Source organism: Gallinula chloropus (assembly GCF_964237585.1).
Source record: "Gallinula chloropus genome assembly, chromosome: 2".
NCBI lineage: Eukaryota > Metazoa > Chordata > Aves > Gruiformes > Rallidae > Gallinula > Gallinula chloropus.
In genome coordinates, this window is record NC_140086.1 from 131,177,872 (window position 1) to 131,190,124 (window position 12,253).

Consider the following 12,253-nt stretch of genomic DNA (forward strand, 5'->3'; position numbering starts at 1 on the left):
GAAAATGTCAGCTGTGAATCCCTAGACCCAAAAGTCAGTGTTGTAAAAACCCACAGCAATAAGTTTACTTTGAAAGCTTTAGTTATGACGTCACTAGGTATAGCTTTATGCTTTCCTACTGCATCCTAACTTGGTATATTAAACCAATCAAGAAATTTAAAACTGCAGTAAAGTAAGCTGCAAGAGACATGAATATGAACCTGTTCCCATAACATGTGTACACTCCCCTGAAGCCCACTGAAGTCAATAGAATATATCCACTTCTGTCAATGCTCTTGCAGACAGACTTTTCTAGAAGCAGAACCAGCACTTCATATCAGAAACAGGGATGTGTGGCCAAGTTCAGATCTGTATCTGTGCTCTTTTTTTAGAGTTAGAGTGTGGCTGAGCGCAAAGTTAAGGTTTCTTCTCAAGCTGCCTCCCAGATCTTACTCAAAACCTGTCAAAGATGGGATTTCACTGGTCTTTGGATCATGGCATCCTATGGCTCTGCTATTGCAAATGTGTCTCTGACCATGCAGGCATACTGTTGGGAAGGATAATGGGGATAATGTGTGGACACCTTAGCACAGGATCACTCTCACTGCACAATATCAGCCCCTCTGGTTTCACATGTCGCCTGCCTTCAGACCATCCACACAGGAGCACATCTTCCTTATAAATTACAGCCCAGCTCACAGTGTGCTAATTAGCATCTGAACAGTAGTATCTTTGATGGCACTGAACAATTTATGTTTTGCTATAAACTCTTCTAACATGCTAAACCATGGGGCACAGCACTAGAGCAGGGCGAAGGATTGTGCACAAGAGATATCATTAATAGTTGCTGGAATATCCTTTTTGGTCTTTGCTGTCTGTGGCTTGTTATTTGCTAGAGACTAAAACTGAGCTAGTAACAAGATGTCATGGGACAAAAACCTTTTGGATCAAGTGAAAATATTACATTGTTAAAATCAAAATGGGTCCCTTTTGAGGTTGAGGAGGAATGCAAGTTTCACAATTTCTTTTTTTAACCATCAGCAGACAGCCAGCTAAACCATACTCATAAAATACCACTCCAGTTTGGATCTATCACAAAAATGAAGCATTTAATTGCTGCTAGAAGTGGCAAAGATAAGCTAGTCTTATTCCCATACCAAGGGCAGAGGCATCCATCAGAAAAACAGGCTTTTTTTGGGTGGTTTTCTATGTGCCACAAGGGTGAATTCAGTTACAGGTAAAAAACAAGAGCAAGTGGCATGATGAAGTAAAAGCTGAAATTATAATAAGAAACCCCAACTCCTCCAAATCCAGCATGAAAAGCAGGTAGTGGAAGCTTGATTTAAGAGAAATTCTTTCCCAACAGGTTCCCCCATCCATAAACATATTCTGTTTTACTTCTACGCCGAGTCTGTAAAAAATGAAAAAGGAAAAAAAACAAGTACGATGGTTCACAAAGCTCTTTTGTGACCTTTTATAATAAAACAACTGCGCAGAGCTACACTTCTGGAAAGGCCACTACTGGGAAAAAAGAAAAAGAATTACGTCAATCTTCCCTGTCAGTCATGTTACGAAGTGTCTGCTGGGGTGACAGCTTCTCGGGCCAGCACACAGCATACGTGTCAGGGCAGCACACCTGGCTGCTCCTATTCAGGCCGAAATGTACAGAGAAGTAACGTACAGAGAAGTTCATGTCCCCATGCCTGTGGGCACGCTTGTGGGATGGAGGAGGCATTTCCCAAAGAGCAAATGATCATTGGGCACCTCCTCGGCCCTGCAAGCTCATGGAAGTTGCCTCACAGCCATCAGGGCCTTTGGAAAAGTTCCCTCTAATTCTTCGGCCCAGACACATTGCCCTGAAAGTGTCCTGCTGTCTGTCTACACAAATTACTCAGTCTCTACATTCTTGTTCTCTACAGGACCTCTGGTGTTGGCTGCCGCAAAACCTTTCTAATATTTCATCTCCGGTTGTGACTCTCCGCTTTTTAGGGAGGCTGCACTTAGATAAGACACCATGCTCTAGAGAGGGATTCGTTTTGCCACTTCTGTTCAGCTGGCAGCATGCTGTTGATTTTTCGCCAAGTAAAGAAACAGCCATCTCTGTTTGCATTACAGCTGTTTGGGTTTTTTTTTTTAATTTTATGTTGTTTATTTAAGATAGCTTAATGATTTTATTTTCCTCCAGTTCACTTGCCTAGAGTTAGTTACTTCATTTTCACTGAAAGTAAAATTAGGAAGGTACCTAATTAAAAAGGGACCAATTCTGTCATCTTTACACTGGCAGAAATCCCATGAACTTTGATTTCTTGCTAGGAATTTTGCCTGAAAAAGGATCATATAATCAAGCACTTCATTGCTGCAGATTATATTAAAGTTAAATGAGTACATGCAGAATTCCTGCACACAGAGTCCAAAGCTGAAGGGCAAGACACTCATATTTTAGCAGTTCTGAGATTTACTGTTCATTATTGTTCCCACTCCCATTCAGCTTAAAAAGCATTAATCTGAATAAAAATCTTTCTTTTCTTGATAGTCTGAGTCACATCACTTTTTCAGTTTCATTTTCTCCCACTAATTTAGGGACCTAAGAATACAAGAAAAGTATTTAAGGACCTAAGAAGTAGGTGGGTTAGGGACACCTTGATCCTGAGGCAGATTCCTGCACGCTTGCCCTGCAAGGCAAAGATTTGTTGCTAATGGCAATGGCAGCCTGGGGTGGTGGTGCTGTGGGATGTCCTCCCACCTGCAGCCCCAGAACCTTCCGCACCAGGCAGAAGGTTACCCTGGCTCTGAGGGCTCTCTGCCACCTCCTCAGATTCACTGTCTCTGTGGAATAACTCACAGAAATCACCATTTACTCCCCTCCCCCCCGCCCCGTGTTCATCCCTTTCAGCTCAGTTTTAGAAGTCATCTAAACTCAGATGTAGATATTTTGACAGCCGGCTTGAAGTATCTGGGACTTAATTTTCAGAAGTGTCAATATCCCTCGCCTGAGCTCAGGTCCACGTGAGCCATGAGACTGTGACTTTTCTTCTAAAACAGCTCTTAAGCCTCTGAATTTGAACAGTAGAAATGGAGGAACATGCAATTCATTCATCTTTCTAAAATTCTTGGAATTTTTTTTTGTTGAAACCAGCTAAAACTTGGCATTTTTAAGAGTATCTATGTGAATATTTCCCTGAAAGTATGTCTAAAATTGCTGGGAGATATTTTAACTGTAATCCATGGGGAGCTATTGATGGTAATAAAAAATACTGTGAGAAGAAAACAGCAGCAAGTGAAACTGCCCTCTCAGAAAGCCCAGGTCTGCTTTGAAGGAAGTGTTGATATTCACCATAAGCCTCCATCATTTCCCAGAGGGCTGTACGGTGCCTTGTAATGACATAATCAAAAAGTAATGGTGTTCTGGACTTAAAGGGAAGAAGAAGAAAAAAAAAAAGCAGGGCCTGATCCATCTCCCGTTGAAATCAAAGAGGATTTTGCTATTGACTTCAGTGAGAACAGAGTTCTGGACACAATCTGTGTGCAGTTTATTTGCACATTTGCTTATCCAAAATGATCCTAACTTTAACCAATAGCATGTCTAGATGTCTGTCTGTCTGTACAAATGCATAAGTGTGAGTTTATCATGTGGTTTAATTCAAATTATTCTGGCATTTTAAAAGCATTTCCAGCTACAAAGGACAGCTTTAGCTGATTTCCACCCTAGAATATTGGCTCTAATTGGTAAAGTTTGTAACTCACATTTCAGGCTGCAATTCATATTCAATTTCATGCAACTTAAGGGCACAAGCAGATTTTGCATTTGTGGTGTTAATTTCAAAACGATCTTACTATGCACTCAATTAAAACTTTGTGGCCTTTATTTCCAAATGTGAAAAGCTCTACAAATAAGCTCTACTCATCAACCATGGTCCTCACTTTCCTTGAAGGGAAACTTCTTTGATGACCACAAGAAAATTACAGTAAATGGCAAGTGAGATTGACATCACAGGTCTGCTGAAAATACGGGATCAACTCCTGATTGCTTTAGTCATGTGAACAACCCCTTCAGAACAGCCCAAAGTCAGGCAAGGTGGCTTACACCAGGAGTTAATTTAGCCTGCTGGGACTCTTTGCATTACTAAAATGAGCATGATTTTGGCTTGTAAATGGGGGGTAGAATTTTATTTCACGTTCTGAGGGGCATACATCCATTTTAGAATAAGCCTTTCAGAATAAAAGTTTACTTCACATTATAGGAAATGACATTCTTTTTTTAGATTTCCCTTTTCAAAGCATGCCTCAAATTTCTAACTTGTAGCAGAGAGCTTTTGTATAAGTAATAAAAGTCTTTAAAATTAAAATGCTAATCGTAAACAAACCCAAATGCATGAAAGATATAGTCTGACTGCATAACAAAAGAGAATTATATAATTCTATTTGAGTGAAATCTTTCATCTTTGATTTACAGGTTTGAGTCTGCTTATAACTGAAACCACATTGTTCCATATCTTTCATATCGCGGCCTTCCCCAAAATCTTGTTTTAATTAAGGTTCCTTTCAGATTTCAGAATAAAAAGCATGACAGTCTTCACTTATGGCTTTAATATATCTTTTGAGTTTGGAAAATATCTAAAAATGAACATCACTTGCTTTTAAAAGCTGAGTGGGCTATCGAACACTGCAAGTTGAATACTTCAAGGTATCTCCCAGGGTTCATTAGGTGAGAAAGTTGTAAGCAAAATAAAAAGTTGCTGTAGCAGAGTTTTGTTCATTTGAAGTAGTCTTACATACATGCCCTATCTCTTTCTCTGATGGTAAGGCAACACGTGTAACAGTTTAAGCGTTCATTATCAGCTAAAGGCACAACTCTATGTTACGTTCTAAAACACGGAATTAAACAGCTAAAGTCACATTGCAGGGAGATCTCGCTGCACTTTGGGGATCTAAAATAAAGCCTAAAACCCTTTGAAGCTTCGTAAGCAACATCAGTTCTCTCGGTGCAGGACTACATAAAAGAATCAGTTCGCATTCACATGACGACCTGTAAAGAACACCCCCCCCAGCACAACCTCCATAGAAACACCTGAGCTTCAAATGAGCTGCACGCAGTTACTGAAGATCGCTGCTCTTACAGTTTGGACGCAGAAAACATTTCAGAACAAACTAAAAACACATTTGAAAAGCCATCCATTTTTCAGAGACTACTTGATCTCTGCTGCACATCTGGTGAGAGCTACTGTCAACTACGGAGGGTACAGCACTTTTTTTTTTTTTCTTTTTTAAAGGCAGAAGGTTGCTTGTTTCAGAGAATCGTGAACGTGTTTTTATGATAGAAAAGAATACGTGAAATGGGGAGGAATGGCCAGGAAAAGGTAAAAGAAAATAAAGCGCCACCAAGCATAGTCCTTCGGGGGATTTATAGTACAATAAGAAGTGCTTTCCCTTTAGCTAAAATCTCTCGTCGTAATTTACACACCTTTCACTTACTCAGCTAAGAACTCATTACACAGGGTTAAAAAATGGCACATAAAATAAAGGTTTGGGTTTTTTTTTCCTTTTTCATTTCACAGAGCAAGGAAAACAAATTCTATTAACAATTTAACACAGTATGAAAAAAATTACCCAGTAAAAAGTGTCAGAAAGTGATTCATGGAGTTTACCGAGTATTTTGCTGGCTGTTGCAATTCTTGTATCTATAATCTATCATGTAGAATTTTGTAATACTCTATTTCACAATTTATGTTGGTGAGCGGGTCAAACAGCATATAAAAAGCATGCTCTAGGCTCTTTCTCCCAAGACTGTTTTACTGTAACTCTAGAATTGTAGCGGTTACATTTAAGGAATCTTTAGGGCCCTTTCAAGTCCATCCAAAGAACAAGTGAAGCTGCTATTCAGAGTTTTGTGCCCAGTGTTTATGTTCCATCTGATCTGTGCCACCCAAGCAGCAGACAAGACATGTCTGAGGGTGCTTTGGGGGGATACACAATGATGTCACCCACAGGAAATATCAGGGAGGACTTGGCACTTCACAAGGCTGGCTCTTCTTCCATGGGCTCGCCAGCAGCTCTGTAAAAATAAACAGGCAATCAGAATACGGCACAAGAGTACACAATGACATTGTAAATTTTCATGCATAATCAAAGCTGATTTTTCAGCTCTCTCTGATGTTTATTTGTGTTATTCACTTATCCATAAATAGAGTTTCTTTCCTAGGAAGTATAAACAAATGTCAAGTGGAAAAACATTTTAGATCCAAGCAATCACCGAAAATGTTCCTGTTTATATTAAAATATGTCAGAATATTTTATAACTTTTTGTCCAGAAATGTACATGCTTTGTGTCAACAGAGTCAAATAATTTCATGAAAAAAATAGCTGTGATACTTTTATTTTACAAGCTTTTGCAACTAAAAATACATGCATTTATTTTTTCAAGCGGGCCCATACCATTAAAGCAACACAGTTCACTAGTAGCCAAGTAGTTAGCAGTTTTTCTTCTGGGTTCTTCTTCGGCCCTCTGATATTTAATTTTGTGCTTTCCTGAACGCATTGTCTGCCTGCCTCCCTGCCTGCAACTTCCGAGACCAAACTCTGAACTCGATCAGCAAATCACTGTCATAGAGAAAGTGTCTATTAATAGTATCAAATCAGATTACATGTTTATCATTTATTTGAGAGTCTCTGGGACATAAGACTACTTAGGGAAGATGAACTCTTTGAAACATCCAGTAAGGGAACAGGGGGCACATATGCTGAGCTGGTGTAAAGTGTCATAATCCCTTGTACCTGACAAGCGATCGCACCTGAGGATTATGCTGGCAGTTCTAAAATAGGAAGCTTCATGAGATTCCTGTGAGACTTTCCTATTGAAGTGCATTAAGAATTTGGACATAAACCATTCTTCACCTCAGTCTGGCAGAATACCATATGACAAATAAGCTTAAGACCTCTTTAAAACTAGTCACTTCGAGGAATTTTGAAATGAGTGGAGAGTGAAAAATAAATGCAAATCAATAAATGAGATGTTTACCAGTTAAATCTCATAATCCAGTATAATAACTGGCTTCAGTAAAACTTCCCTCAGAAAATACAAACTCATGAGATCTCATGGAAAAAAAAAGGTAATTAAAGGGGCTTGCATGGGCTTTGGTAGTTTATTCAGCAAGGAAGCCAGAGAATTTTAAATGAATCTGGAATTTATTAAAGTCTTTCCCAATGAAAAATTCAGCAGTGTGTTTTTAAATGATTTTATACAGGTTATTCCTTTATGATTAGGAATGATCACAACTAGCATGTTGAAAAATATGTCAGATGCATGATGTATGAAAAAAAAGATATTTTTCAGAGCAATCAGTTTCCAAAAGGTTACTGACCCTAAAAAATTTTAATCTATAAATCTCAAATCTTTTGTTCCTCACCACATGGTGGAGAATGTTTCCTGTGTACAATAACCACTGCAGCTCCTTCTTTTCTGAGAAGTGAGGTGAAGTAGAATTCCAGGGAAGGCTGCAGCAAGGGCCATTTCAGCAGGGGCAGTGCTGAGGTGGAAGCCCTGCCCTGCCCACATGCGGATGGTAGCAAGATATCTCTCCCTTTTGACAGGCAATAAAAACCTAAAGAGCTTATCAAGATATGCATAAAAATGTTTTGCAAATGACTGAGATCATCGCTGGCTTCTCTTCCCTTCCCCCTCCCTTGCATTGTTCTGGCTCGCTGGAGAGACCACACAGTGGCAGCCAGGATGGGATGGAGCCCAGCCCTCTGCTGGGGCTCTCAGGTGTGATAGAGGATCATGCACCACGAGGAGAATTCATACTGATGCTGTATGTTGCAGTTGTGCTGACCACATGCTTCCACTGTCTCCAACTGCTTTTGGGAGACCTGCATGTCCTCTAGCATAACATTAAAGTGTGATAAGCCCTCGTTAAACAGCCAGGACCTTATGGGGCTGCCTGGGAAGAGAATAATTTGGAAGCAGATAACAGCCCAGGTTTTAGTTCCTGCTCTGAGAAAGTGAATGAATGAATGAGAAGAAGTAGTTGTCAATAGATTTAAACTGGCGATTGGCAGGGCAGGAAGGAGTGGAGCTCTTGAAATCTGGAAGCGAAAGCATGATTTTGGGTTATTTAAAAGGAACTAGGGAAGCAGTATGTGCAACAGTCTGCTCACATCTATTTGATTTCTGGGAACAACATTCTCATGATCATAGCACAACTGAAAGATGATCCTCTTCAGGGATTTAGTCCTGGGTAGTTTTTCATTGATGAGGGTGTTTCTGAGTGCCAGAACTGATCCTGAGTGCTATATTCTAGTATATTCCAGTATGTTCCAACAATTTGCCAATAATTCTGCATCAGACCGAGCCTAAGCACTAATAGAATTTTTTATACGCAAGTGCAAGATGTAAGACCCATTTTTTTTGGAAACGGAGCAGAGGTCGGGGTGCCCTGATGAATCCAGCTGTTGTCTCTCAGTGTGGTTGCTCTCACAGCCTTCTCCAGTCCCCTTCTGATGACTTATGTGCATACTTTAACTTCTTTTCATTAGTGTCAGAGAAATCACTGCATCTATCCAATGTCTTATCATTAAAAACATACATTTTAATAGGATAATGGCTTAGGCCAAAGTCTTGTGTGAGAGCCAGTAAAGTTTTAGAGTCCTTAGTACAGAGAGAAAGACGCTGTAGTCACATAACTTTAAGCAGTGAATTAATATTTACCTACTCTGCTAAAATAAAAAATTCTCAAAAAAATAATTGAGGGGACAGAGACTATCAGACTAAATTTATGTTACCTCAATGTTACTTACATCAGTTCAGTCAGCCTTCCTGGAGCTGATAAGAAGTTGGCATAAAAACACAAAACAGGCAAAAAGACCCATCTTGCATTCGTTCTGTTTATTTTTGTGCTGGAAAAAGTGCTCACCTATAAGCCTGTATATCTGCAATTCACACTATGGCAGAATGAAGTAGTTTCTTTGCAGTTAGCACTAAACAGGACGATTCTGCTTAAACCTTAAAATAAAAGAAATAGATGGGACAAAATCCCACCATATGGACAAAATCTGGCAAAATGTGTGACATCTTAAGTGCTGTTCTGCGGCTGTTGAGAATAAATGGCAACCAGATTATTTAATGCGAATATTATTTAAAATAGTTTATATCTACACTTAAAAAAAAAAGGCAATATTTAGGAATATAGATAAATCCTGTATGTCATCCAAATGTTAGTAAATATTTCTCTTACCTTATTTTTTAAAATTAGAATTACAGAGTCATCCTAGCTACATCATCACACACATAAAAATAAAAATTCAAGGTATGTTTCCAAGTCACAGAAACTGCTGAACAAAAGATAGATTTTCTGGCATGGTATGGCTGTTTTATGCCATAATCTGTTCCTAATTTAACTCAGCAGTCTCAGGGAAGATCATTGTAACTGAAAAGTGATCTTCTGGTAGCAGAAAGCTGGGGAAAAAGAGGTAGATTTCTGTACCATGGAGATGATTTGGAGAGTGTCTAAAGACATCATATAAGAGATCACAAGTAAGCGTATATCCTAGTAAAAATGGACTTTGTAGGGATCAAAGGAAAAGGAACTAAAAGTAAAAGCCATCACAGTTTAAGAGCAGGATAAGGTAACTACACATATAATCTCAAAAGAGGAAGTAGTGTCCAAATAAGGCAAATTAAATAAAGTATCAACTCTGCCCAGTGAAATGTAAACTCTCAACAAGACAGGCAAAAGGACAGTCTGAAGAGCAACATGTTAAAGGCATAAAAACTAGTATTAAAAAGATCTTTCAAATACATCAGAAGAAATGATCAAAGCATAAAAGGAGCATCAAGGAAGGTAGACCGCAAAAGCAAAATGAACTATTTATATCTTATGTTCACTAGGGAAGTGTCAGGGAGATTTTATTATTTGCAGATGAACTATCTTAAACTGAATTAGCACTAGAACCAAGTGATATATTAAACATTGCCAAATTGCTAAGAGCAGATGATACTTATCCACCGAGTTTGAGTGGAATGCAATTATGATGTTGTTAAAGAAATAACTATTGAGCATATTCTACTTAGCATCCATGCCAGAGGTAGAGAAGGTAACAAATGCAACTCCTCTTTTGGAAACTTCAATAGATACAGTAAGCCTGTGTGGGGAAATTGATAGCAGCCATAATCAATGGTACAATTACTAATTATGATATTTTGGGTAAAAGTTATGTCAACATGAAGAAATCAAGCTTTATAAATTTATTAGAAGTTTCTGAAAGAAATGAAGGCCAAGGGATCAAGTGATATCCTTGTGCAAAGAAAGTCTTTCTAGAATCTAATCCAAATACTTTGATGAATCTAGGTTGAAGGCCCTCTCATTAGCAGTCCATCAGAAGTAGGAAACAAATACTAATATTGGTAAATTTTCACTATGGAGGGATTCTCCAAAACATCACTAAAAGTCTTGGCAGACTATCAGTAAATTTAGGTGATAATGTTTATTGATGCCAAATTACTGACACTAGTCACTTCTAAAGCCAGTAACACCCTTTCTGAGTGGAAAAGGTGGTAAACAAGCACAGACTAATATGCAATAGACAAAACAGGGGGATCACAGCTTTAACTGTTTGTACACAGTGATGGCTATGACTAAGAGCTTGGTAGAAGAACAGAGAGAAATAGAAACACAAAAAAAAACCCCTAACCAACATCAGGTCACTGTATAAATCCACGATGTGCCCAACACTGCGAATCTTGCATGCAGTTCTTACTCCATCTCAAAGAAAACTATAAAAAGCACAAAGATGGGCAACAATAATAAGATGTAAGAAATTGCTTTCATGCCAAGAGGAATACAGAGTCTTGAGAGAGCTGAAGCCTTTAAACCAGAAATGTCTATAAGAGACTGTAAGTAAGAAAAAAGCTGCTTTAATTTCTCACAGTACAAGGACTTGGGGTTCCTTAGTGAATTTATCAATTAATAAATTTACAGCAAAGAGAAAGGAGTGCAATGCTCAAGAGGCTGTGGGATTCACTACCTGAGTACCAAAGGTGTAAGATGTCCCAAAAAGACCTTTTAAAAAGTTAATGCCTGGGTAGGTATCCTGAAGGCTTCTACACAGCATGAGTTGGATACAGAGATTTACTGAGTCACCAGGGCAAGGGTGGCTCTCAAACTCCTCTGCTCCTGGTTCTCTTTCTTACCCATCCACCACCATGGGAAAAGAAGCAGGTGGGATACATAGGGTTTCAGCCTTCGGCTGAGGAAGCTGTTCGTCAGCTCCTGAGCCTGGCTGTGATTGCAGGTCCTGTGGAGTACCAGGTAGATGCATGTTACTCAGTACAGCTGAGGTAGGTACCCAAATAGTGAAATAACAGAGATAGGTGTAGTTCAGCTTTAAAATAACTTGTAATTTCACAGAATCACAGAATCACTACATCGGAAAAGACCAAAATTCCAAATACTAAGTGAAACTTTATGAGTTGATACACAAGGATAGCAAGTGATACCAGACAGTGGCTAGCTGTACCCCATGACACAGACAGACTCTCTAATGTAAAATACAATGCGTATAACATAATGCAAAGTGACTGAAACTGCAACTGTAAAATGAAGATCCATACCTAAAAATTAAACTTTGTTTTCATTTCAGCTTGAGTAAAACCTAGATTCAATTGAATGAGGGCCATAAAATCAAATTCTGATAAATGCCATTCTCAGGATTTACTGTTTGCTGTAAAAATAGTAAGTGCAAGAGTTCTCCCTCCACACCCTTTTATTTTTCCATTTTAAGAAGAAACATACAGAAGCTCCAGTGTATCAGGGACAGAATTATACTGAATATTTTCTCATCGAGATTTCTGAAATGGGTGTCTGGCCAAAGCAAATTCTAATCAGCTAAGCCTGCATCTCACATAGGGAATAAGCAGTTATCAACACGCTGAGTTGTGGTAGTCAGAAATGTTTTATAGGGCATGCATGTTCCTTTAATTGCATCTGTATTTAAATCTGTGTTAGCATCATGCATGTTTTCTTTCCTATCCACAAACTCTTTTTTCTATATCTGTTCTCTTCTGAAGTCTATAATCAAGTTTCAATTGGATCTTAAAATGCAGAGCTGTGCTTCAGTAAAATAAGACACCAAAAGCGTAGCAGCTTTTCACGGCTTTCTTCATTTAGCCTGCCAGAGAAAATCAAATAAAAAAATAATCGGCACTGTCACTTGAAGAAAAGAAAGAGAGAAGAAAGAAAGAGAAATACTTAAGATGGGCTTTAGCCAGGAGCATTTTATC

At 38.8% G+C, this 12,253-nt stretch overlaps 1 protein-coding gene across 1 annotated transcript in view; it reads right to left on the bottom strand.

The window, feature by feature from the left end:
- Positions 1-5,991: 5,991 nt before the first annotated feature.
- The window catches only part of HDAC9 (histone deacetylase 9), a gene marked incomplete at its 3' end in the record, with an annotated part of 272,117 nt that continues 265,855 nt past the window's right edge, over positions 5,992-12,253 (bottom strand). Inside the window, exon 26 of the mRNA XM_084260475.1 lies at positions 5,992-6,031. Within this exon, the coding sequence (XP_084116601.1) occupies positions 5,992-6,031 (40 nt within the window). The remainder of the gene's footprint in view (positions 6,032-12,253) is intronic.